Genomic DNA, 23,526 nt, shown 5'->3' with positions numbered 1-23,526 from the left:
AAGCACCTGGCTCCTAGCTTTGGATTGGCACAGCACACCGGCTGTAGCATCCATTTGGGGGGTGAACCAATGGAAGGAAGACCTTTCTCTCTGTTTCTCTCTCTAATTGTCTGTAACTCTACCTGTCAAATAAAAAAAAATTATTAAAAAAATTAACAACGAGTCATTGTGCACTGACTTCCTCCTCTTCAGGACCTCTATCCTCAAAAAAGTTGTATTATGAAAGTTAACAATAAAACTTGGGGCCGACACTGTGGCCCAGTGGATTAAAGCCCCAGCCACCAGTACCAGCATCCCATATGGGTGCCAGTTCAAGTCCTGGCTACTCTACTTGCAATCCAGCTCTCTGCTATGGCCTGGGAAAGCAGTGGAAGATGGCCCAAGTCCTCTGGCCCCTGCACCCACATGGGAGACCTGGAAGAAGCTCCTGGCTCCTGGCTTCAGATCAGCTTAGCTCTGGCTGTTGCAGTCATCTGGGGAATGAACCTTAGGATGGAAGACTTCTCGCTCTCACTTTGCTCTGCCTCTCTCTGTAACTCTGTATTTCAAATAAATAAAATAAATCTTTTTTTAAAAAAATAAAACTTGGCCTGCGCCGCGGCTCAGTAGGCTAATCCTCCGCCTTGCGGCGCTGGCACACCGGGTTCTAGTCCCGGTCGGGGCACCGATCCTGTCCCGGTTGCCCCTCTTCCAGGCCAGCTCTCTGCTGTGGCCAGGGAGTGCAGTGGAGGATGGCCCAAGTGCTTGGGCCCTGCACCCCATGGGAGACCAGGAGAAGCACCTGGCTCCTGCCATCGGATCAGCGCGGTGCGCCGGCCGCAGCGCGCCTACCGCGGCGGCCATTGGAGGGTGAACCAACGGCAAAAGGAAGACCTTTCTCTCTGTCTCCCTCTACTGTCCACTCTGCCTGTCCAAAAAAAAAAAAACAAAAAAAAGAAAAAAAAAAAAACAAAAAAAACTTGTTCTTAAAGATTTATTTTGTTTTAGTGTATTAAGAGGAGAATATTCTTATGTCTCATAAGTTATGTCTAAGTGCTCACAAAAGATGTATCATCCTTGGGTGCTCTTTAAAGTTAATTAAGTTTCTAAAAAAAAAAGTGAACTTCAAGATGCAATGACTTTGAACAGCCCTTGTCTCTACTGTCGAGGAAGTTTTGTGTGTGTGTGTGCAAATTATTGAACTCTTTACTTAGTATAGAGTTGGTCTTCTGTGTGTAAAGTTAATTGGAAATGGATCTTAGTGGAGAATGGGACTAGGAATGGGGAAAGTGGGTATGGTGGGAAAAAGCACTATATTCTTAAAGCTGTACTTATGAAATACAGGGAGTTTATATTCCTTAAATAAAAGTTTTCTTCGGGAAAAAAAAAAGAAAGTTAATTAACTAAATAGTATTGGTCTGATATCTTTATGGAAACTAATCATTAATGGTCTATAGTAAGGGATAGCTTACTCCTTTAATCAATTACTAAAGGTTGTTAGAAAATATTTTCAGGGCCAGTGCTGTGGTGCAGTGGGTAAAGCTACCACCTGCAGTGCCAACATCCCTTATGGGTGCTGGTTTGAGTCCTGGCTGCTCCACTTCCAATCTAGCTCTCTTCTGTGGCCTTGGAAAGCAGTAGAAGATGGCCCAAATTCTTGGGCCCCTGCACCCCTGTGAAAAAGACCTGGAGGAAGCTTCTGGCTTCTAGCTTTGGATCAGTGTAGCTCCAGCCATTGCAGCCAATCTGGCAGTGAACCAGCGATGGAAGACCTCTTCTCTCTTTCTCTGCCCCTCATTCTCTTTCTGTGTTAACTCTGACTTTCAAATAAATGAGTAAATCTTTAAAAAAAAAAAGAAAGAAAGAAAGGAAGAAAATATCTTCCCTTTTCTGCTCACAAAACAGATTGAGAGCTAAAAGAGCTGGTGTACATTGATTATATCCATTTTTATTTTATTTATTTATCTATTTAATTAAATCTTTATTTGCAAGATAAATTCACTTGCTTTGAAGATTTTTGATTATTGGAAAGTCAGAATTACACAGAGGGAGAGACAGAGAGAGATCTTGCATAGACTGGTTCACTCTCCAGGTGGCTGCAACAGCCAGGGCTGAGTCAGACCGAAGCTGGGAGCTAGAAGCTTCATCTGGGTCTCCCACATGGGTGGTAGGGCCCCGCTGCTTTGCCATTAGCAGAGAGCTGGATCAGAAATGGAGCAGCTGGGACACAAACTGGGGCCCTATTGGATGCAGTGTCACAGGCAGCAACTTTACCCACTATACCAAATGCTGGCCCCTATGCTTGATTTTATTTTATTTTTATTTTATTTTATTTTATTTATTTATTTTTTGACAGGCAGAGTGGACAGTGAGAAAGAGAGGGACAGAGAGAAAGGTCTTCCTTTTTCCGTCGGTTCACCCCCCAATGGCCACTGCGGCCGGCGCACCGCACTGATCCGAAGGCAGGAGCCAGGTGCCTCTCCTGGTCTCCCTTGCGGGTGCAGGGCCCAAGCACTTGGGCCATCCTCCACTGCCTTCCCGGGCCACAGCAGAGAGCTGGCCTGGAAGAGGGGCAACCGGGACAGAATCCAGCGCCCCGACCGGAACTAGAACCCGGGGTGCTGGCGCCACATACGGAGGATTAGCCTATTGAGCTGCAGCGCTGGCCCCTACGCTTGATTTTAGAAATAGCTTATGGGTAGCATTTCTGAAAATTTGCCAATTATTGTAATGTTAATTTTAAGAATCTCTTAAGTTTTTTATTTAATTACACTTAGATGTATTTTTAATTCCCCTTAGATGTGTTTCTTTTTTATTACTGATTCAGACTAAGGATATAGGCCATTTATTCCTTTTAAGCTAGAGGCATTTCTCTTAATGAAATGAGTCACAAATTATTGTGAAGGTCAACTACTTTTTCATATTACAGCTTTCTACACCAAAGATTGTTCCTGCTATGGCCTTAGGTTGCTTTTATTTTTCTGTGAGCATGCAAAATAGTTCACAAAGGAGTAATTGAGTTGGTTTTGGTGCGTCCTACAATGAAATATTATGGACCAATCAAAATGATGCCACAAATTTTTTTAAATGAATGTGATATTGTAAACCAAAAGGCACAATATAAAATCACTTGTAGATTCCTGAACTCTATGAAAATAAGATAGAAAACAAAAAAGTGCCTAACCATTAGACTCCAACTTCCTGGTCTTTTTATACATTTCTTTTCTGTTTTCCTAACCATGGTTCCTATTACTTTTAGTATAGAATGTACATCCTGAAGGGCAGAGTTTTACATTTCATTTCCTAGAACTTGATACCAGGTAGATGCCAAGTAAATCATTGCTGAATGAGTAAATGATTAATAGAAAATTGATATTTAAAATATGTGCATTTTGGCCAGCGCCGCAGCTCAACAGGCTAATCCTCCGCCTAGCGGCACCGGCACACCAGGTTCTAGTCTTGGTCGGGGCACTGGGTTCTGTCCCGGTTGCCCCTCTTCCAGGCCAGCTCTCTGCTGTGGCCCAGGAGTGCAGTGGAGGATGGTCCAAGTGCTTGGGCCCTGCACCCCATGGGAGACCAGGAGAGACACCTGGCTCCTGCCTTCGGATCAGCGCGGTGCACCGGCCGTGGCAGCCATTGGAGGGTGAACCAGCGGCAAAGGAAGACCTTTCTCTCTGTCTCTCTCTCTCACTGTCCACTCTGCCTGTCAAAAAAAAAAAAAAGTGCATTTTGAATATTCAAGTAAGCTTTGGTCCATTTAAAATTTAGGAAGGTGAGAGAAGAAACATTTCAATTTATCAGAGATACTATGAGGGTATTTTTTTTTTTTTTTGACAGGCAGAGTTAGTGAGAGAGAGAGACAGAGAGAAAGGTCTTCCTTTTCCGTTGGTTCACCCCACAAATGGCCGCTGCAGCCAGCACACTGTGGCCGGCACGCTACGGTGATCCAAAGCCAGGAGCCAGGTGCTTCCTCCTGGTTTCCCATGCGGGTGCAGGGCCCAAGCATCTGGGCCATCCTCCACTGCCTTCCTGGGCCACAGCAGAGAGCTGGACTGGAAGAGGAGCAACCGGGACAGAATCCTGCACCCCAACCAGGACTAGAACCCTGGGTGCCAGCACCGCAGGTGGAAGATTAGCCAAGTGAGCCGTGGCGCCGGCCACTATGAGGGTATTTCAAAAAGTTTATGGCAAAATGGATTAAAGGCTAAGTTAATTTTTTGGCAAAAAATTTATTGAAGTCCATGCTTGGCTTGTTTTCATAGTATAAATTTTTCTTGAGCTTTTTGACAATCCCTTGTATATCACATTAGCTATCACTTTAAAAATGTACCCCCCCCCCCATAGAAATTAATCCTTTGGAATTTAAAGCAACTGACATTTAAATTTTTATTTTCGTAACTTTTTCGTAAATTCTCTTAACAGATTCTTCAATTTGAAGACATCTTGGCCAATACTTCTTACCGAGAGAACTTTCACTTATACATGGAAAGGATAGACAAGAGAGCTCTGATTGGTTTTTGGGAGGCTGTGGAACATTTAAAGAATGCTAACAAGGTAATGTATATAGGCTCAAAGGAATATGAATCACTAGCTGATGAGAGCTTGCTTGTTAGGCATTGTATCCGTTTCAGTAACTGTAATATAAGTTTAAAAAGATTATTTGAAACCAAGTACAATATTGGCATTATATTTTAGCCCACAATGACAAATAAAATTATATTATTTACAGAAGATGCCTCTGAATGTGTAGTCAAGAGAAAAAGAGAATTATAAATGTACCAACAGTGGTAACTAATTTTTAGCACACTATGAAAAGGCATATACTCATACATATCAACATTTGCTATTACAGTGAACTGGATCTTGCCATTTACACAGAAGTCTCATATAACTTTGCATTTGTAATATTATAATGTGCATTTTTGGAGTAATTTCCAAAGGAAAATAAACATTTTTGGTTACAGGTGCCTCTTAAAGAACCCAACATTGTACTTTGAATGGGGCAAATTCTCAATATATATTTAAAAGTTAAAGAATGTTTATACATATATGTATATATGTATATATCTGTGAACAACATAACTGTATAACATATAATATGCCATATATGTATGGCATTTTGAGAAATGTATTAAAATAATCACAAAGATTATTTAATTACTCATTTTCACAAGTGTTGCTAAAACACCATTTTAAAACAAACATATCATAATCACAAAATAGGTTGATTAAAAAACCAAATCCAGTTCTGTATTTTTAAATCTTCTTAGGAATGTGTTTGTAAATCTTCTTAGGAATGCCTTTCTTTTAAAAAAAAATGATTTATTTATTTATTTGAAAAGCAGAGGCAGAGAGAGAGAGAGCTTCCATTCGTTGGTTTACTCCCCAGATGGCCACAACAGCAGGAGCTGGGCTGATCTGAAGCCAAGAGCCTGGAACTTCTTCCAGGTCTCTTATGTGGGTGCAGGGGTCCAAGAACTTCTACTGCTTTCCCAGACCATTAGCAGAGAGCTGGATCCAAATGGAGCAGCTGGGACATGAACCAGTGCCCATATGGGATGCTGGCACTGGAGTCAGCAGCTTTACCCACTACACCACAGCGCCAGCTTCCAGAGTTTTCTTGAACTATGAAGACAATATGAGAAAATTTAACAGAATAGGAGCTTCCTCAAAATCGCCATTTTTTTTAAAAAGATTTATTCATTTATTTGAAAGTCAGAGTTAGACACAGAGGCAGAGACAGACAGAGGTCTTGCATCCGCTGGTTCACTCCCCAATTGTCTGCAACGCTCAGAGCTGAGCTTCTTCTGGGTCTCCCACGTGGGTGCAGGGGCCCAAGGATTTGGGCCATCCTATACTGCTTTCTGAGGCCATAGCAGAGAGCTGGATCAGATGTGGAGCAGCTGGGACTTCAACCGGTGCCCATATGGGATGCCAGCACTGCGGGCGGCTGCTTTACCCGCTGCACCACAGCACCAGCCCCAGAACTGCCATATTTTGACCTAGCAACACTGGTTTGGATGTAAAGTATTTTGGGATGTCTGTTAAATTAATCATATTGATTAGAATGTATGTCTTAATATTTTTATTGCTAGACTCCTAGATTTAGTGAAGTGCCACTGGAGGAAATGTAAAGATTATGGTAATCAGCAGACATGTTTGTGTTTCCAAAGGCTAGCTGATGACCCAAGTGCACTGCTTCAGGCAGCTGTGCAAAATAACCTGATTACAGTGTGATTGCTCCGAGGAATATTTTTCTTGTTTTTAAAAATTACACAGTTATTATAGTGAATTCTTTCTGGGATAAGAAATGGCACTTTCCATCACTTATATTAGATAAAAAGATTAATTTTAGTAGTATTTGGATTTATGAAAAGCAATCTGTTAGAATAGAACTGCTCTCATTCTTTTTTTTTTCTCCAGTGTTTAAAAGAAATTGCAGACACTAACTGTTCAACATAAAGTGTTCATTTTAAGTAAACAGTCAGTTTGTTTCGGAGTCTCAGATTTACGCCTCAGCTCTGAAAGTGGAAACATGAGCCCAAGCCCCACAGTGGTTCCAGAGCGAGTATATTTCCTCAGTGTCTTCAGAGAAGTCAGAAGACAATCATTTCTTTCAGAGATGTTATTCTTTAACCTTCTCTTTCTTCATCTCCATGTCCTTTCAGAATGAAATTCCACAATTAGTTGGCGAAATTTATCAGAATTTCTTTGTGGAAAGCAAAGAAATAGCTGTGGAAAAATCACTTTACAAAGAAATCCAGCAGTGTCTTGTGGGAAACAAAGGTATTGAGGTGTTCTACAAAATCCAAGGAGATGTTTATGAGACCCTAAAGGACAGGTATTACCCTTCATTTATTGTCAGTGACCTGTATGAGAAATTGATGATAAAAGAAGAAGAAAAACATGTGTCACAGCTGATTTCTAACAAGGATGAAATGGTAAGTGGCATTTACTTCCAGCTTCCTTTTGAGTGTATGAGATTTAAATATGATTGGGTGGGTATATGTGGTATGAGCCAAGTCTGATGCACACCTTTATATTTTAATATACAGGAACTTAAGTAGAATAAACAGTAAACTTAAATTATACCCTTATTGCTTCTGGGCTTTTGTATTTTTTCCCCTTTTTTGTCCTTTTGATCAACTTGTTGCCACCTGCCTACATTGAGTAACAGATTTTTCCTGCCTTCTGTCTGCCTTAGACATATTCCTGGTTTGACTGCAGAAAAATCTTTGTAGTGGGTCATTTGTATCTTAGACCAGCTATGACAATCAGTAGAACTCGTCTAACCCCAGAATAAAGAAGGAAAATATGAGGAGATGTCAGGAGTGTGTAAGGAGTAATGGGAAATATTCTGGAGTTTAAAAAAAATCAGATGAAATCGAAAAGTGCCAAGAGAAACCTTGCTAGGTCATATCTAAGTCTGACTTTCTCATAATATAGTCTATTATTCTGAATAGCTCCAGGTGCCATTTCGCTCACTAATAATGATTTATAGTTACTTTAAAATTTGTGAGGGAAGCAAAGTGTTTTATAGTCACCTTATGTAGATTGATTGTCATTTATCTTGAATTTCTATCTGCCTGGGTCACTGTATCTGCAGCTCTGAAGAATCAGGTACTTATTCTTGATGGTATTAGAAGTCAGCTTGAGGTCTCTAACTTACTGTTAAATTGGATGACCTATATTTAAGCCTTTAAAAATGTTTCATTACTTGGTTCTTTATATAAAGCTCGTCAGTCATTGTGGGTTTTTTTATTTATTTTTATTTTTTAATTTATTTGACAGATAAGATTTAGACAGTGAGAGAGAGAAACAGAGAGAAAGGTCTTCCTTCCATTGGTTCACCCCCAAAATGGACGATACGGCTGGGGCTACGCTCATCCGAAGCCAGGAGCCAGGTGCTTCTTCCTGGTCTCCCATGCGGATGCAAGCGCCCAAGCACTTGGGCCATCCTCCACTGCCCTCCTGGGCCACAGCAGAGAGCTGGACTGGAAGAGGAGCGACCAGGACTAGAACCCGGCACCTATATGGGATGCCAGTGCCGCAGGCAGAGGATTAACCTAGTGAGCCACAACGCTGGCCCCATTGTGTTTTATTTTTAAGATAGGTTATGGTTTACTTCGTTATTTTTCAACTTCAAAAATTAAAATGGCTAATATTATAGCAAATGTTGTAGGTTTTTCAGATTAATAAAAAACATCAATTTCCAACAGATAAATTGAGTAAGGACTTGAACTGTTAATGTTAGAAGTAATAATGTACAAATGTGAAAAAAATGTCCACAATATCACCTAGGAGTCAAAAAAGGCTAATATGGCTTACTGACCTTTTGAGAGCTCCTACTCTTTGTTCTGAAAATCCCTGAGAGTTTGAGCTTATGGAAATTTTCTCTAAGGAAGTAATGAAAATGTAGGGAAAAGTAAGTTTAAGCATGATGGAGTTTGTTTTAGCACATCTAGGATTGCAAAAAAGGAAAATCAAGCCATAGCAAGAGCATTATTGGGAATATGCCCCCATAAATGACCAGTACAACAGAATACAATCCAGTCATCAGAACTATAATGTTGTGATGACTGTGAAAACCTAGAAATATACAACATTATATTAAATAAAACAGATACCCACTCAAATATGAATATAAGGTAGAGAATTTTGTCATGATTGATATGTAATTAGAGACAACAAGCGAAAAGAACATACAAAAACGAAAGCAGTATGTCTCCTGGGATTCAGTATTTTATACTGAACCTGGAAGAGAGTGAAGGAGGAAACAGAGCAGAAGGTGGTTCTTGGCGGTTCTTTGCAGTGCCCTGCGTGTTGCCGCTCACGAATCTGTTTTGTATGCTGCTTGCTGCTCTGCCCAGATTGTTCCAAGCTATGTGGTTCTTTATGAGTCTGAAGTCCCTTCCAAATGCCATTTTACTTGTAAAATAAATCAAGAGAAGGACTGAGCAAAGTATATGATGAAAATAATTTTATTAGTGGAAATTTGGAAGATTTGTTTTTAAAAGGAACTTGCATACGCTTTTCATCCTCGTCTAAGGAGACTGAAAAGAAGCCACATACCATTGTCTTTGTCAAAGATGAGGGGCAGAATATTTTCAGGCTGAGTTTAGAGGATATTACAGTTGCCTCTCCTTATACCATGGAGAGTCCCTTGGATGTATTATTTGGGAAAAAATGGAATGGATTTTTCCCTCCTTTCTTTGCTTTATTGAATGATTCTTTTTTTTTTTTTCCACTAAAATGTTAAGCCCTAGTTACGTTTGGTACAAATACTTTGATTATTCTCTTTGCTGAGAAAAACCGTCTGCTTCTAAGCTTTCTACTATAGTATTCTTTCCTTACTGGAACCTAGTGCTTTCTGCTATAGTATTCTTTCCTTATTGGAACCTATTACTTTGGAACAGTATATGATAATGATATAGAATCTTCACACTTATATTGGCTAATAACTACTGAGTTTTCTACCTTTGTAAGATTTTGTTGTATATAACGTTTTCCCCCAGGGCCCAGGAGGTGAGGCTGGTGAGGAAGCCGCAGATGAAGGCACCAGTCGGATTAATGAACAAGCCAGTTTTGCTGTAAACAAACTCCGAGAACTAAATGAGAAACTTGAATACAAAAGGCAAGCTCTAAATTCTATTCAAAATGCACCAAAACCTGACAAGAAGGTAACTCCTTTGCTTTGAAGGTTGTTTCTGAAAGTTTCCATTGGTCTAACTATAATTAATAGTTAGTTTATTAATAATTGTTTAGTTTATTTATAAATAATTATTTTTATTTATAATAAATAATATTATTTATTAATAATTAATGAGTAATAGTTTATTATATAAAATGTCAGTTTCTTTAAAAGGAATTTTAACTGTGAACAAGTTCCTTTTTTTTTTTTACTGCTAGGCTAGAATTAGAAAAAAATATTTGTTTTCTGTCTTTTATGAATTTGAGTTCTTTCTCATTCATCAGCTGTGGTTAACTTTGTGTTCTTTGTATCTGACTTGCCTGCAGTATCTTTGGGGAATGGGGGTAAGCTTTCTTATGTACTAAAGTAATTTTTCAAATGAGTTCAATCAGTATTTTGGAAAAAATTTGTTTTTTTCTCTCAACTGCCACAAGTACAATTTAGAGAACCTTGCAGAACTGTGCAAAAAATAAGTTGTTGGGCTGAAAGGTGGCAGAATATGGAAGCTAAAAGTTATACACATGGGCCAGCATTGTAGCACAGCAGGTTAAGCCACTGCCTACGAAACCTGCATCCTGTATTGGAGTACAAGTTCGAGTCCCAGATGCTCTGCTTCTGCTTCGGCTCCCTGCTAATGTACCTGAGAAAACAGCAGAAGGATGGCCTCAGTACTTGGGTCTGCCACCCGTATGGGAGACCTGGATGGACTTCCAGGCTCCTGACTTCTGCCTGGCCCAGCCCTGGCCTTTGCAGCCATTTAGAGAGTGAACCAGTGGATGGAAAATCTCTTTTCTCTCTCTGTCTCTCTCTCTCTCTCTCTCTCTGGGTCACTCTACTTTTCAAATAAATCAAATAAATCTTAAAATACACAAACACACAGCATCTCACTAAATTGGCATCTCTCAAACCCAAGCTGTGATGTGGTTTTTTGCTTTGTGTTTCTGCCTCTTTGGATTCCATAAAGATTTCTGTAATCTAGGTATGGCTGACACTCTTTGGTACTCTTTGAATGTGTGTTTGAGGATTTCAAGCATGCCTAGGGGAAAACAACTTTGAATAAAACAATAAAACAGTTTCAGCAAGTCACATCGGCTTTCCTTAAACATGTGCCCTTAGTACTTCTTCATGGGCATTCAGATACTTTTGCAGGGGGAACATGTTCTTGAAAAAACGGTGTGAGGAACAACATATTATAAGCCTGTTGAGAATCTACAGGTACAATATTTAACCATTCATAATCCAGCTGCTGTCTAGTTAATCCAGTGAATTTTCTTTACAAAGAAGCAGAAAGTCCTGCAGTGCTGTATCATCTTTGCTAGTAGTAATCTTTTTATAAATATTGTGAGGGGAAAGGAGATTTAATGTAAAGGTCACTTTAATAATTGTTAGTGATCATCTGAAACGGAATCGAATAGCCAAGTGTCCTGGGTGCCATAAGAAACACAGTCATTGGCCAGCGCCGCGGCTCACTAGGCTAATCCTCCACCTGCGGCACCGGCACCCCAGGTTATAGTCCCGGTCAGGGTGCCAGATTCTGTCCCAGTTGCCCCTCTTCCAGGCCAGCTCTCTGCTGTGGCCCAGGAAGGCAGTGGAGGATGGCCCAAGTGCTTGGGCCCTGCACCCGCATGGGAGACCAGGAGAAGCACCTGGCTCCTGGCTTCGGATCAGCGCGGTATGCTGGCTGCAGCGGCCATTGGGGGTGAACCAACGGAAAAGAAAGACCTTTCTCTCTGTCTCTGTCTCTCACTGTCCACTCTGCCTGTCAAAAAAAAAAAAAAAAAAAAAAGAAAGAAAGAAAGAAAAAGAAAGAAACACAGTCATTCTTCCCCTTCCATGGAGTCCTTCTCAGAATGTATAGAACTTGCGAAGTCCTGTATTCTTCCCAGTGACAGGAATATCTTTGAGATGAAAAACAAAATTAGCTGGCATAGTATATGATCAGTATCTGCAATCCGGCATGTTCTTTATGAACAATTATCTTTTATTCTGGATTCATCTCATTATAAATTAAAATGTATTTATGGGTAACAGTATGAAAGATGAGCTAAGGAATGGTCATTGAATTATTGATTTGGTTCATTGGTTGAAAGTCATTTCTTCAGCCTTTCTTAAAAGAACTTCTACTAACCATGGAATAAACATTCTGAGGTATAATTCTGATATTATAACCTGGGTTGAACACTGATCTCTGGTTGAGGTAAAGGCATCTGCATTTCCTGTTACATCACGTTGCCCACAGGCTGCTGGAGGGGCCAGTCTGCTTCTGGTGACCGTGTGCAAGACACACAGGACTCCACGGATGCACAGGAGTTGATGCTTTCCTCCAGAAGGAAACAGCTTCCTCTTGTGTCTTTCATTTGTATTGACAAGAATAAAATATTCTATTTAGTAAATAATATTTTTCAAGATGAAGGTTGATCTTAAAAAATTTTCGGCAATCAGTAATTCACTTACGCACCAAAACCAATCTTATTATAGAAGGACATCTCTGGATCAGATATGAATCAGGTCATTTACCCATTCATATCATAGTGGTGTGGATTTCTTCCCCTCAGTAAAGAAAGTCAGGGATTTGCTTAGCCGTCCTCTTTCAGGTCTCTGCACCAGCAGTATAAGCAGCTACCTGACGTAAAATTAACCTTTCCTGAAACTTATTTCTCAGGTTTTATTTTTTTCTCTACAGAGGTTTTGTGAGTCTGGAGCAAAGTGTCCAACTCTAGGTTAATATGAGGGGTTAGTCTTTGACCAAGAAGAATGTCAATAACATATGTGATGGATAAACACGGGATGCTGTGCTCGTCACTGGGAAGAGCCAAGCAGACAGGCTGGGTACAGATCACAATACACTCCCACGAAAATAAGACAGATACGACCCTGGTTGACAACGAAAGGCAGGAGCGTGGTATGGACAAGGAGTGCTTCCTCCAGGCTTTCTGAGAATGGAGAGATCTTGGAGACGGCATGTTCAGGAGTTTTGGGGCAATGCTTCTGTCCTCAAACTACACAGTGACATAATTCCACAGGAGATGGCAGGCACTGCAATTTTTAATGGTCATGGTAAAATAGAGATAACAAAAGTTAGCATTTTGACCATTTTTTCCAGGTACAGTTCAGTGGCATTAAGTACATGCACATTGTTTTGCAACCATCACTACCATTCATCTCCAGAACTTTTTTCAACATGAAAAATGGAAACTCTGCACTCTTTAAATGATAACTCCCCAACTCACGCTTTCCCAGCCCAGGTGCCAAGACCACTCAGTGGGAAAAGGAAGTCTTTTCAAGAAACATTGCTGGGAAAACTGGACATCCACTGTGAAAGAATGAAGCTGGACCCTTACCTAATACCATACACAGCAATTAACTCAAAATGTATCAATGACCTAAACAGAAGAGTTCAAAATTATAAAACTGTTAGAAGAAAATCATAAATGGAAAACTTCAGGACATAGATTTGGCTGTGATTTGTTTGCTGTGACATGAAAGGCACAGACAACAAAAGAAAAAATTTAAAAATTGGACTTTATCAAAATTAAAAACTTTCATGCATCAAAGAACACTATCACCCCATGTAAAAGTGCAAAACAGAGAATGGGAGATATTGGCAAACCATGTATCTGTCAGAGGTTTAGTATTCAAAAAATACAGAAAATTTTTAAAAGTCAACAACAGCAAGAAAACAATTTAAAAATGAGCAAAGGACTTGTTTAAACATTTCTCCAAAGGAGATATAAAAATGACAAATAAGCAAAGGAGAAGATCTTCAACATCATTAATCATTAGAGAAATGCAAATCAGCAAAACAAATCCATTAGAATGACTACTACTCAAAAAAAAAAAAAAAAGGAAAGAAAACTAGTATTGGTGGCTGGCACTGTGGCTTAACAGGCTAATCCTCCGCCTTGTGGCGCTGGCACACCGGATTCTAGTCCCGGTCCGGGCACCGGATTCTATCCCGGTTGCCCCTATTCCAGGCTAGCTCTCTGCTATGGCCCGGGAAGGCAGTGGAGGATGGCCCAAGTCTTTGGGCCCTGCACCCGCATGGGAGACCAGGAAAAAGCACCTGGCTCCTGGCTTCGGAACAGCACGATGCGCTGGCCACAGCGGCCATTGGAGGGTGAACCAACGGCAAAAAGGAAGACCTTTCTCTCTGTCTCTCTCTCACTATCCACTCTGCCTGTCAAAAAAAAAAAAAAAAAAAAAAAAAAAACTAGTATTGACAAGGTTTATGGAATGCTGGAAACCCTGTGCGCTGTCATGGGAATGTAAAATGGTGCAGGTGCTGCAGAACAGTATGATGGTTTCTAAAAGCACTGAAACGGGATTGCCATGTAAACAATTCCACTTCTGGGCCTATACCCATAAGAACTGGAAGCAAGGTCTCCAAGAGAGATTGATATGCCCATATTCTTAACAGCCTTAATCATAGTAGCGAAAACATGGAAGCACTTTAAGTGTCTAGTGATGGCTGAATGAACAAATGAACCAAAATGTGGTAAATACATACTATATTATTCAGCCATGAAAAGGAAGGAAATTCTGACCCATACTACAATGTGGATGAACCTAAAAGACATATGCTAACTGAAACATGGCATTCACAACAGCACAACTACTATGTGATTCCACTCATACGAGGTCCTTAAAGTAAGTAAATTCATAGACACAGAAAGTAGAAAGGTGGCTACCATATGTGGTGATAGTGTTCTTTGATGCATGAAAGTTTTCAATTTTGATAAAGTCCAATTTTTTAATTTTTTCTTTTGTTGTCTGTGCCTTTCATGTCACAGCAAACAAATCACAGCCAAATCTATGTCCTGAAGTTTTCCATTTATGATTTTCTTCTAACAGTTTTATAATTTTGAACTCTTCTGTTTAGGTCATTGATACATTTTGAGTTAATTGCTGTGTATGGTATTAGGTAAGGGTCCAGCTTCATTCTTTCACAGTGGATGTCCAGTTTTCCCAGCAATGTTTCTTGAAAAGACTTCCTTTTCCCACTGAGTGGTCTTGGCACCTTTTTAAAGAAATCATTTGACATTTATGTGGAGTTTATTTCTGAGCTTTCTATTCTAGTCCATTGGTCTTTGTGTTTATCTTTACATCAATGCTGTGCTGTTTTGGTTACTGTAACTTTGTAGTAAGTTTTGAAGTCAGGAAATGTGACTCCTCCAACTTTGTTCTTTTTCAAGATTGTTTTGATTATTTGGGGTTCCTAGAGGTTCTATTTTTGTTTTTGAATGGATTGTTCAATTTCTGCAAAAATCTCATTGAGATTTTAATAGATATTGACTTGAATTTAGATTGTTTTGGGTCTTCAATCCATGACATGTCTTTACAAATAAATATTTTTCTTCAATATTTTCCATCAGTGTTTTGTAGGTTTCATTGGAGAGATTTTTCACCTCTGTGGTTAAAATAATTCCTAAGCATTTTATACCTTTTGATGCTATTGTAAAAGAATTTACCTTCATAATCCCCTGTGTGCATTGTTCCTTGTTAGTACACAGAAGCACAGCTGACTTGTGTGTGTTGATTTTATGTCCTGCTACTTTAGTCGCTCAACTGTGCAGTTTTTTAAACGTGTTTTCATAACCCCCAGAATGTTTTCCCTGTGGCAGATTGTTTCCAAGTTGAAGGATGAAATCATTCTCATAGAGAAAGAACGCACAGACCTTCAGCTGCACATGGCGAGAACAGACTGGTGGTGTGAAAACCTCGGCTTGTGGAAAGCTTCCATCACCAGTGGAGAGGTAGGTTTGACTGCATTTTTTTGAAAGTTGACTTTGTAAGACAGAATTTCGTGCTGATATTGGACCACACTGGTCCTCCTTCCCTTTCCCTGTGTGTTTATTCTGATTCACTCATGACAGGGATCTGTGCCAGCCTGAGACTGCACTCGAGCCAGAAAATTGTCCTTGGTCCGTAGAATCGTAAGCAGCTCATGTACAGGAACATTTAATGTCCTTGAATTACCAACCTGTATTCCCACTGATGGTTGAAATAAATGGAAAGCACTTTTTGAAATTTAGAGATGAAAAATTAAAAATTAAAATCCAGAGATAGGCTTTGTGGTGCAGCGGGGTTAGCTGCCATTTAGGATGACCATACAGGAGTGCCAGTTTGAGTCCTGGCTACTCTGCTTGGAATCCAGCTCCCTGCTACTGTGTCTGGGAAGTAGTGAATCATGGCCCAAGGACTTAAGTTCCTGCCACCCACTGGGAAACTTGGATAGAGTTCCTGGCTCCTGGCTTCAGCCTCGTCTCGCTCCAGCTGTTGAGGACATCTGGGGAGTGCACCAATAGATGGAAGATAGCTCTCTATCTCTCCTTCCCTCTCTGTCTGCCTTTCAAATAAATAAATGAAAAAAAATTTTTTTTAAAAAGTCACATCCCTTTGTTCAATCCTGCAGACTTTGGTTGCTTAAATCCTAGTAGCACTAAGATCACTCTAATATTTTTCCTTTTATTATTTTTTATTTTTAGCAAGATTTATTTATTTATTTGAAAGGCAGAGTTACAGAGAGAGAGAGAGAGGGAAAAACAGAGCAAGGAAGAAAAAGATCTTCCACCTGCTGGTTCACTCCCCGAAATGGACCCAACAGCCCAGGCTGGGTAAGGCTAAAATCAGGAGCCAGGAACTCCATCTAGGTCTACCATGTGGGTAGCAGGGGACCAAACACTTAGGCCATCTTCCACTGCATTTCCCAGGTACATTAGCAGGGAGCTGAATGGTAAGTAGAGCAGTTGGGACTTGAACTGGTGCTCACATGGGATGCTGGCAATGCAGTTGACAACTTATCCCACTGTACCACAACATTGGCTCCAATATTTTTCCTTTCAGTCATTGCTATTCTTTGAGGAATGTGGGATTACAGTTTGCACAATATACTGTATTCCTTTCCATTGGCCTATAAAAATAATTTTATTTAGGAAGAAAAGTACTTAGGGGCATTTACAATGTCACTACTGACAACTTCTTCCTTTCCACCTTCCCTGCTATCAGGCAAGTGAAAACCCAGTCAAGTGGTCCTAAGCCAAATTGGGTTAATGTTTGCCCTGTTTGAAATGGTTTGTCTTTGTTCTTCCCTGCCTTTTCCATGAACTTGGTGGCTTGGCATAATCTTTTCTTTTAAAAAATATTTATTTATATATTTGAGAGTCAGAGAGAGAGAGATAGAGAGAAGACACAGAGAGGTCTTCCATCCACTGGTTCACTCCTCAAGTGGCTGCAACTGTCATGGCTGAGCCAGGCCCCAGCCAGGAGCCAGGAGCTTCATCCAGGTCTCCCATGTGGCTAGCAGGGGCCCAAGGACTTGGGCCATTGTATGCTGCTTTTCACTGACCACTATCTGGGAGCTGTATCAGAAGTGGAGCAGCTGGGACACAAACCTGGGCCCATGAGCGGCTCTGCCTGCTACACCACAACACCAGTCCCTTGGCTTGGCACAATCTCAAGTTCACCTCTGGACAGATAACAAAACAAAGCAAGCTCTCTAAGAGCTACCCTGAAAGAACATAGAGTATGTAGGAGCTCAGCCAAGTACCTGCCCTATGTATATGGCACTTGGCATTCCCATTAAGCTCAGCCACAGACCAGTATACCCTTTTTAAGGGAGGTAGAAGACGATGAGTGAGGGAAGGTGTGTGCAACCTTGGGATACCATACTGACTCTCTTGATAGTTGCAGATATTGTTACTGCTTGGGTGGAGTCTGGCATGGTTCTGGGGTATTTAATGCCAAAGGCCGTAGAGGAGGCCTGTGGGACAGAAAGAACACAAAAACACGTCACCGTCTCAGTCTTGCTTAGCACTAGCTGCCTCTGATATTGCACAGTACATTAGGGCCCCTCCACAGGCAAGCACTGAGGGACGGAGGGACGGAGCGGAAATCCTCAGCAAATCACTTTGCCCTGGTAATCAGGTATTACTCAGGAGTTTGCTGTGGTTTCTTGCTCACAGGAAAGATAATGGAAACAGAACCTGAGCCGTCAGCTGACTGCCAGAGCTCACAAAGCACTCTCATGGAGGAATGTGGAGAAGATGCTATTACAGCCAGCCTGATCATGAGTTTTGAGACCCACTTGCTAGATGTGTGATCCTAGGATGGTCGTTTACCCTGGTGTGCCTCTGTTCCCCACATCCTTCCAGTGGGGCAGTAGTCTTACCCACACAGGGCTTAGCAGTGTGCTCAGTAAATTTCTGTCTCTTCCCTTTGCCTTTCTTACTGAATTCGTTCTCTTTCATGTATGACCATAATTCAAGTTCAAATTCAATTTTCTGGTTTTTTTAAATTTTCTGTTTGACCTAGGCTGAACTATGATGAGGTATGTGGGGAAGAGTTAGAGAATGTATGTGTATGTATGAAATGTCTAAGTTGGGAGGTGAAGGAAATTGTATATCCCAATGTGAAATTTCTTGAGAATTGAAAAAATGGGTTGTTGAATCCTAATATTAAACAAGGAACCCTCCATCTTTTCTGAGAAAAGTTCTGATGTGTCTGATACCTGTTAGCTTGCTACTAATTTGTTTGTTCAAGGCAATACAGTCAGGATGTGAAGTCTGCTATATTAGTTTTCTTCTGCTGTGTAACAAGTTTCATGGCTTAAAACCACCCATTTATCCACTCACACTTCTGTAGGTCAGAAGTGGAGCACAGTATGACTGGGCTCTCTCTCACTGTATCACAAGGCTGAAGTCAAGGTGTTGGCCAGACGGAGTTCTTGTCTGGACATTGGGGAAAAACCACTTCCAGCCTTATCCAGGTTATTGACAGAATGTAGTTCCTTGTGATTGTAGAACTGAGGTCTGTTTTCTTGCTGGGTTCCTTCTTGGGCTTTGCGTCTTTCTGGTTTCCTTTTTCTGTTACTAACCAGGAAAATCTCTCTGCTTTTAACAGACTCACATGTTAGGTTAGACCAACCCAGATAATCACCATATTTTAGAGTCTACTGTTCCTCCTGATAGAACCTAATTGTCAGAATAAAACTTAGCATAGGCCCAGTCCTAGGGGCCGTACAGGCACCAGCCATGGTACACTAGCAAGGGGCAAATCTCAGGGGCATTTAAAAATCTTCTTACCGTATCTACTCACCATGCTTTCTGTTGTGGCTGTTTTTGATTTTTTTCAAGGTTACAGAAGAGAATGGTGAGCAAATGCCTTGTTACTTTGTCATGGTAAGTCTACAAGAAGTTGGAGGAGTTGAAACTAAGAACTGGACAGTCCCAAGAAGGCTCAGTGAGTTTCAGAATTTACACCGGAAACTTAGTGAGGTATGAATACTATGAACACAAGAGTCTAGAATTACTGTGCAAAAAAGAAATCCAAGAGTTCATTTCAACTTTTATACACGAGGAGACTGATTAATCTTTCCCCTTGGCTGTAGTCACTGGCAATTCAGCATTTTCAGCCTGATGTTTGGAAATTTACCCACAGTTCAAGCCATCTAGTCTAAATCCTTCAAGATTTCCATTGTAAAGAGCAATAGAATCCCCAGAAGTGGAAGAGACCTAACGATCATCTAGGGCCAGTGGTATGGAAGCTGCCAGTGTGACACATTAATGAGTATGAAGTGAATTAATTATGAATTGCAGCAATTTGAGAAAGAGAGTAGAAGTGTATGGGAATTCATCACATACACTGAAGGATGTGGCTCACTGAAAGCACAGCCTAGACAGCCAGTCTGCTTGGCTTGGAATCCTGACTCCCTCTTTTACTAAGTATGTGACCTGGGATTTGTCGCTCAATTTCACTGTGCCTCCTTTTCCTCATCAACTAAATACAGATGTTAGCAGTATCTACCATATGGGGTTATAAGATTTAAGGAAATGAATATATTTAAAATGTATGCAAAGCATTTAGGAGAATTTGTGGCTAATAATAAACATTGTGGATTTTGTTAGCAGTAGTAGTAGTAATGAGCATTGTTTCATAGAACTTTTGTTTTTGGTTTTATATGTGTGTGTATGGGTACATGGAAAGGGATATGTGTTTATATATTATGGTCCACAGGACCACAAGCATTTTCTATTGTGGGTTTCAGTTAAAGATCATTGAAAGGCACTAATGTAGGTTCATTATTTTGTTTTATAAATAATGGAAACTAAGCCCAATGCTTAACTGACTTGTCGCAGGACATGTGCATCATTGACCAAATCAGGATGGGAATCTCCATCATCTTCCTTTCAGTGCGTGTTCTTCACACTTTTGCTTAGGAATTCCATCCTTTCTAACTCTCCTTCTATGAAGGTGACTTCCCTTTACTCCAGCAATGAAAACTTCTCAGTCATTTCCACTTGAGATCCATTTTTCTCTAACTGATATCAGTAAAACCTACCGCCACCTCTCAGATTCTTCTTTTGCAAATGAAGTATGTCTTTTTCCTTTAATCTTGGCTCCTGGGGTGATTTTTTTTTATGATTTCTGGGTGCTATAACTTCTTCAACTAATTTTTAAAAGGATGAGGAATAAAACTGAGTGTCACACACACTGCAGCATTTCTGCTGTAGACTGTAATCACTCCCAACATTGTCGACAGCAAAATATCTATCTTGATATAAGAATAAATTTTTTGCAAAGTTGTAGAGTAAAACTGACACAATAGAAAAATATAGTTTGCCCTGTGACAAACCATTATGAAACCAAAGTTAGTGACACAGAAGTTCAGAACAAACCTTATGAAATTCCTCACCTGTCCTGTTGTCTTACTACTGTCTTCCCTCATCTAGGCTTGCTGGCTGGCCTCTTCTCGTACCTTGCTGTTTCTGATCGCATGAGCTTTCCTGTTGTGAGAACCCTTCCTTTACCATTGTGACAGGAAGAACCTTTCCAGCCCCTTTTGATTTTAAGCTGCCTATAAAACTCTTTGTTTAATTTCTTCAGGATTTTATAAAGGGCTAGGGTTGTGGTGCTGCAGGTGTGTGACATTGACATCCCATGTGAGCACATCCCATGTGAGCACTGGTTCAAGTCCTGGCTGCTCCACTTCTGATCCAGTTCCCTGCTAATGTACCTGGGAAGGCAGCAGAGAATCCCCCTGCCATGCATGTGGGAGACTTGGATGGAGTTCTTGGCTCCTGGCTTTGGCCTGGCCCATCCCTGGCTGTTGTGGCCATCTGGGGAGCGAATCAGCAGATAGAAGATCTTTCTGTCTCTCCTTCTCTGTTTGTAATAATAAATAAATAAATAAATCTTTAAAGAAAGAGAATAAAATTTTATAGAGCTGTTGAAAGGATGAAATGACACATTTCTAGCACAAAGGACAGTCTTGTTTATTAATATATTTTATTATTAATGCCCTTGAAAAGCAGCAAAAGAGTGACAACCCAGGTTTTCTTTCTCTTTTGTTAACTTTGATGAGTTTTTACAGAGATTTTCTAAGCACAACAACTTCTAATGGGCAAACTTCCTGTGAGGCGGGCTTCTGTTCCTAGCATGATATGCTACCATGCATGTTGTACAAATCCGTCTTATCAACCTAACTTTGTGATTTACCAGCTTCTTGGTATTTGTAGGCCTGGGGATGAGCTTTAACTTTTCTCATCAAAGGTTCCATTCCTCTATATTCTTTGAGCCTAACTAGAACAGGTAGCTTTTCAAGGTCTTAAATCTCAGAGGAACAAATGCAGGAGGAAGACACTTGGTTTGTTCTAATTAAAACTTTGATTTTTTTATTTAAAATGTAATTTCAAAATTAACATTGAATTTTTCCCTCCACAGTGTGTCCCTTCTTTAAAAAAAGTCCAGTTGCCTTCTCTTAGCAAGCTGCCTTTCAAATCTGTAGATCACAAGTTTATGGAAAAGTCAAAGAATCAACTAAATAAGTTTTTACAGGTAAGCAAGTAGAGTTTTGGATATGAGAGGAAAAATCAGTTATTTGGGGTAAGCTGTCATTCTGAAAACTTGCTGGTTTGCTTTTTTGTTTTCACAAATCATGACAGATTCTCATAATACCTTTAGTATTTTTTAAAAAAATTATAGTCTACCTACAAGAAATACATGTATCATAAGTAAATAACTCTCCATTTTCACAAACTGAACACCATCAGGAAACTAGCACCCAGTCCAAGAAACTGGTGGATACCAGTACCCTTCGTGCTGTCTTCCCATCACTGATCCTCCACCAGAGATACCCACTGTCCTGACTTCAAGCAACTTTTACTACTTAAAATTGCTTTTGAACTTCATTTAAATGGAATCATACAGTAAAGACTCCTTTGTGTCTGACTTCTTCCACTCTTCGTTCTGCGTATGAGAGGCATCCATAGTGTGGCTTTAGTTGTAAGTCCCAATGCTTCATAGCAACTCATTCCCAGTGCTGCATAGCTTTTTCACTGTGTGAACCCACTACATTCTATTTTTTTAAAAAAAGATTTACTTTGGCCGGTGCCGCGGCTCAATAGGCTAATCCTCCGCCTTGTGGCACTGGCACACCGGGTTCTAGTCCCAGTCGGGGCACCGATCCTGTCCCGGTTGCCCCTTTTCCAGGCCAGCTCTCTGCTGTGGCCAGGGAGTGCAGTGGAGGATGGCCCAAGTGCTTGGGCCCTGCACCCCAATGGCAAAAAGGAAGACCTTTCTCTCTGTCTCTCTCTCTCACTGTCCACTCTGCCTGTCAAAAAATAAATAAATAAAAAAAGATTTACTTTATTTATTTGAAAGAGTTACAGAGAGAGGTAGAGACAGAGAGAGAGGTCTTCCATCCGCTTGTTCACTCCCCAGTTGGCTGAAATGGCCGGAACTGCACCAATCCAAAGCCAGGAGCCAGGAGCTTCTTCCGGGTCTCCCACGCAGGTGCAGGGGCCTAAGGACTTGGGCCATCTTCTGCTGCTTTCCCAGGCCACAGCAGAGAGCTGGATCAGAAAAGGAGCAGCTGGGACTAGAACCGGTGCCCATATGGGATGCTGGCACTGCAGGCCAGGGTTTTAACCTGCTGCGCCACAGCACTGCCTCCCCCCCCCCCACTGCATTCTAATCATTCCATAGTTGATGGATATTTGGCTAATTTCCAGTTTAAGGCTCTTACAAAAAGCACCACTGTAAACTTCTAGTGGTTGATGTTTGGTGGATATATGTTGGCTAGTTCCTAGGGATTAGGATTTTTCAGTTTTAAATTGGTTGTAGCTATTTTTATAGTCTCACCCTCAGCATGTAAGGGCTCTGGATGTTGCCAGATTCTTAATAGAGGCTATATTAAAACATACTGATTGAATCAGATTTGTATATCATAACTAAAATAGATATATTTGAGCCAGAGTTGCCTGGGAAGTATTAATTTCATTTTATCTTGTGTGTGTATGTGTGTGTTGTGAGTAAGTAAGTAAATTTTCCTCAGGAAATAAAATCATTGGAAAAGCTGTTCAACTTAATTATGTCAGGACTAGGGCAGAGAACCACGAGTGTTTTAGTGCTCCTAACAGGAGAGAATTTAAAACTGGAATATTACCATTTTTGTTGCTGACTCAGAATGTCTAGCAGGTGTTACATTCACTCCAACATAGAACCCTGTTAAATAATTCAGATGAGTTAAAGATAATGTCTGTGAAACAAAAAGGTATATTTCAAAATGCAAGACTTTTAAGCCCTGGATATGGAGCTCAGGACTCCTTCAGCTAATGCTTGGGTTTTCTCCTGGCCTCTGCTGTTGGAGGTTGGGGGGCAGGGGGTTCTCTGTTTGGTCCTCCCAACCCTTCAGCTGCTTTGCCTGGTGTGTTGCTGGGACTGCTCTACATTGCAGGGGTGAGGAAGGGTGGAGGGATTGTCAGTGCTCTTACTGGCTGGCTGGGGTGGAAATGGTTTGGTGAGTTCTGAAACAGTGCCTAGAGAAGTGGGCCAACTGGTGCACTGCTGGTATGTGGTTT

The 23,526-nt window shown here is 40.8% G+C and overlaps 1 protein-coding gene across 3 annotated transcripts in view; it reads left to right on the top strand.

Moving 5' to 3' along the window:
* The window catches only part of SNX25 (sorting nexin 25), a 163,177-nt gene that overhangs the window by 125,550 nt on the left and 14,101 nt on the right, over nucleotides 1-23,526 (top strand). Inside the window, exons 8-13 of one of the 3 annotated variants that reach the window (XM_062212755.1) lie at nucleotides 4,402-4,533; nucleotides 6,648-6,920; nucleotides 9,495-9,659; nucleotides 15,292-15,423; nucleotides 18,802-18,846; nucleotides 21,389-21,502. In XM_062212755.1, the coding sequence (XP_062068739.1) occupies nucleotides 4,402-4,533; nucleotides 6,648-6,920; nucleotides 9,495-9,659; nucleotides 15,292-15,423; nucleotides 18,802-18,846; nucleotides 21,389-21,502 (861 nt within the window). Of the gene's footprint in view, nucleotides 1-4,401; nucleotides 4,534-6,647; nucleotides 6,921-9,494; nucleotides 9,660-15,291; nucleotides 15,424-18,801; nucleotides 18,943-21,388; nucleotides 21,503-23,526 lie in introns of those variants that run through there. The other 2 variants (XM_062212754.1, XM_062212756.1) reach the window with 2 other exon arrangements.

This window comes from Lepus europaeus, chromosome 16, assembly GCF_033115175.1.
Source record: "Lepus europaeus isolate LE1 chromosome 16, mLepTim1.pri, whole genome shotgun sequence".
Classification (NCBI taxonomy): domain Eukaryota; kingdom Metazoa; phylum Chordata; class Mammalia; order Lagomorpha; family Leporidae; genus Lepus; species Lepus europaeus.
This window is presented reverse-complemented; position numbering and strand designations above follow the sequence as displayed.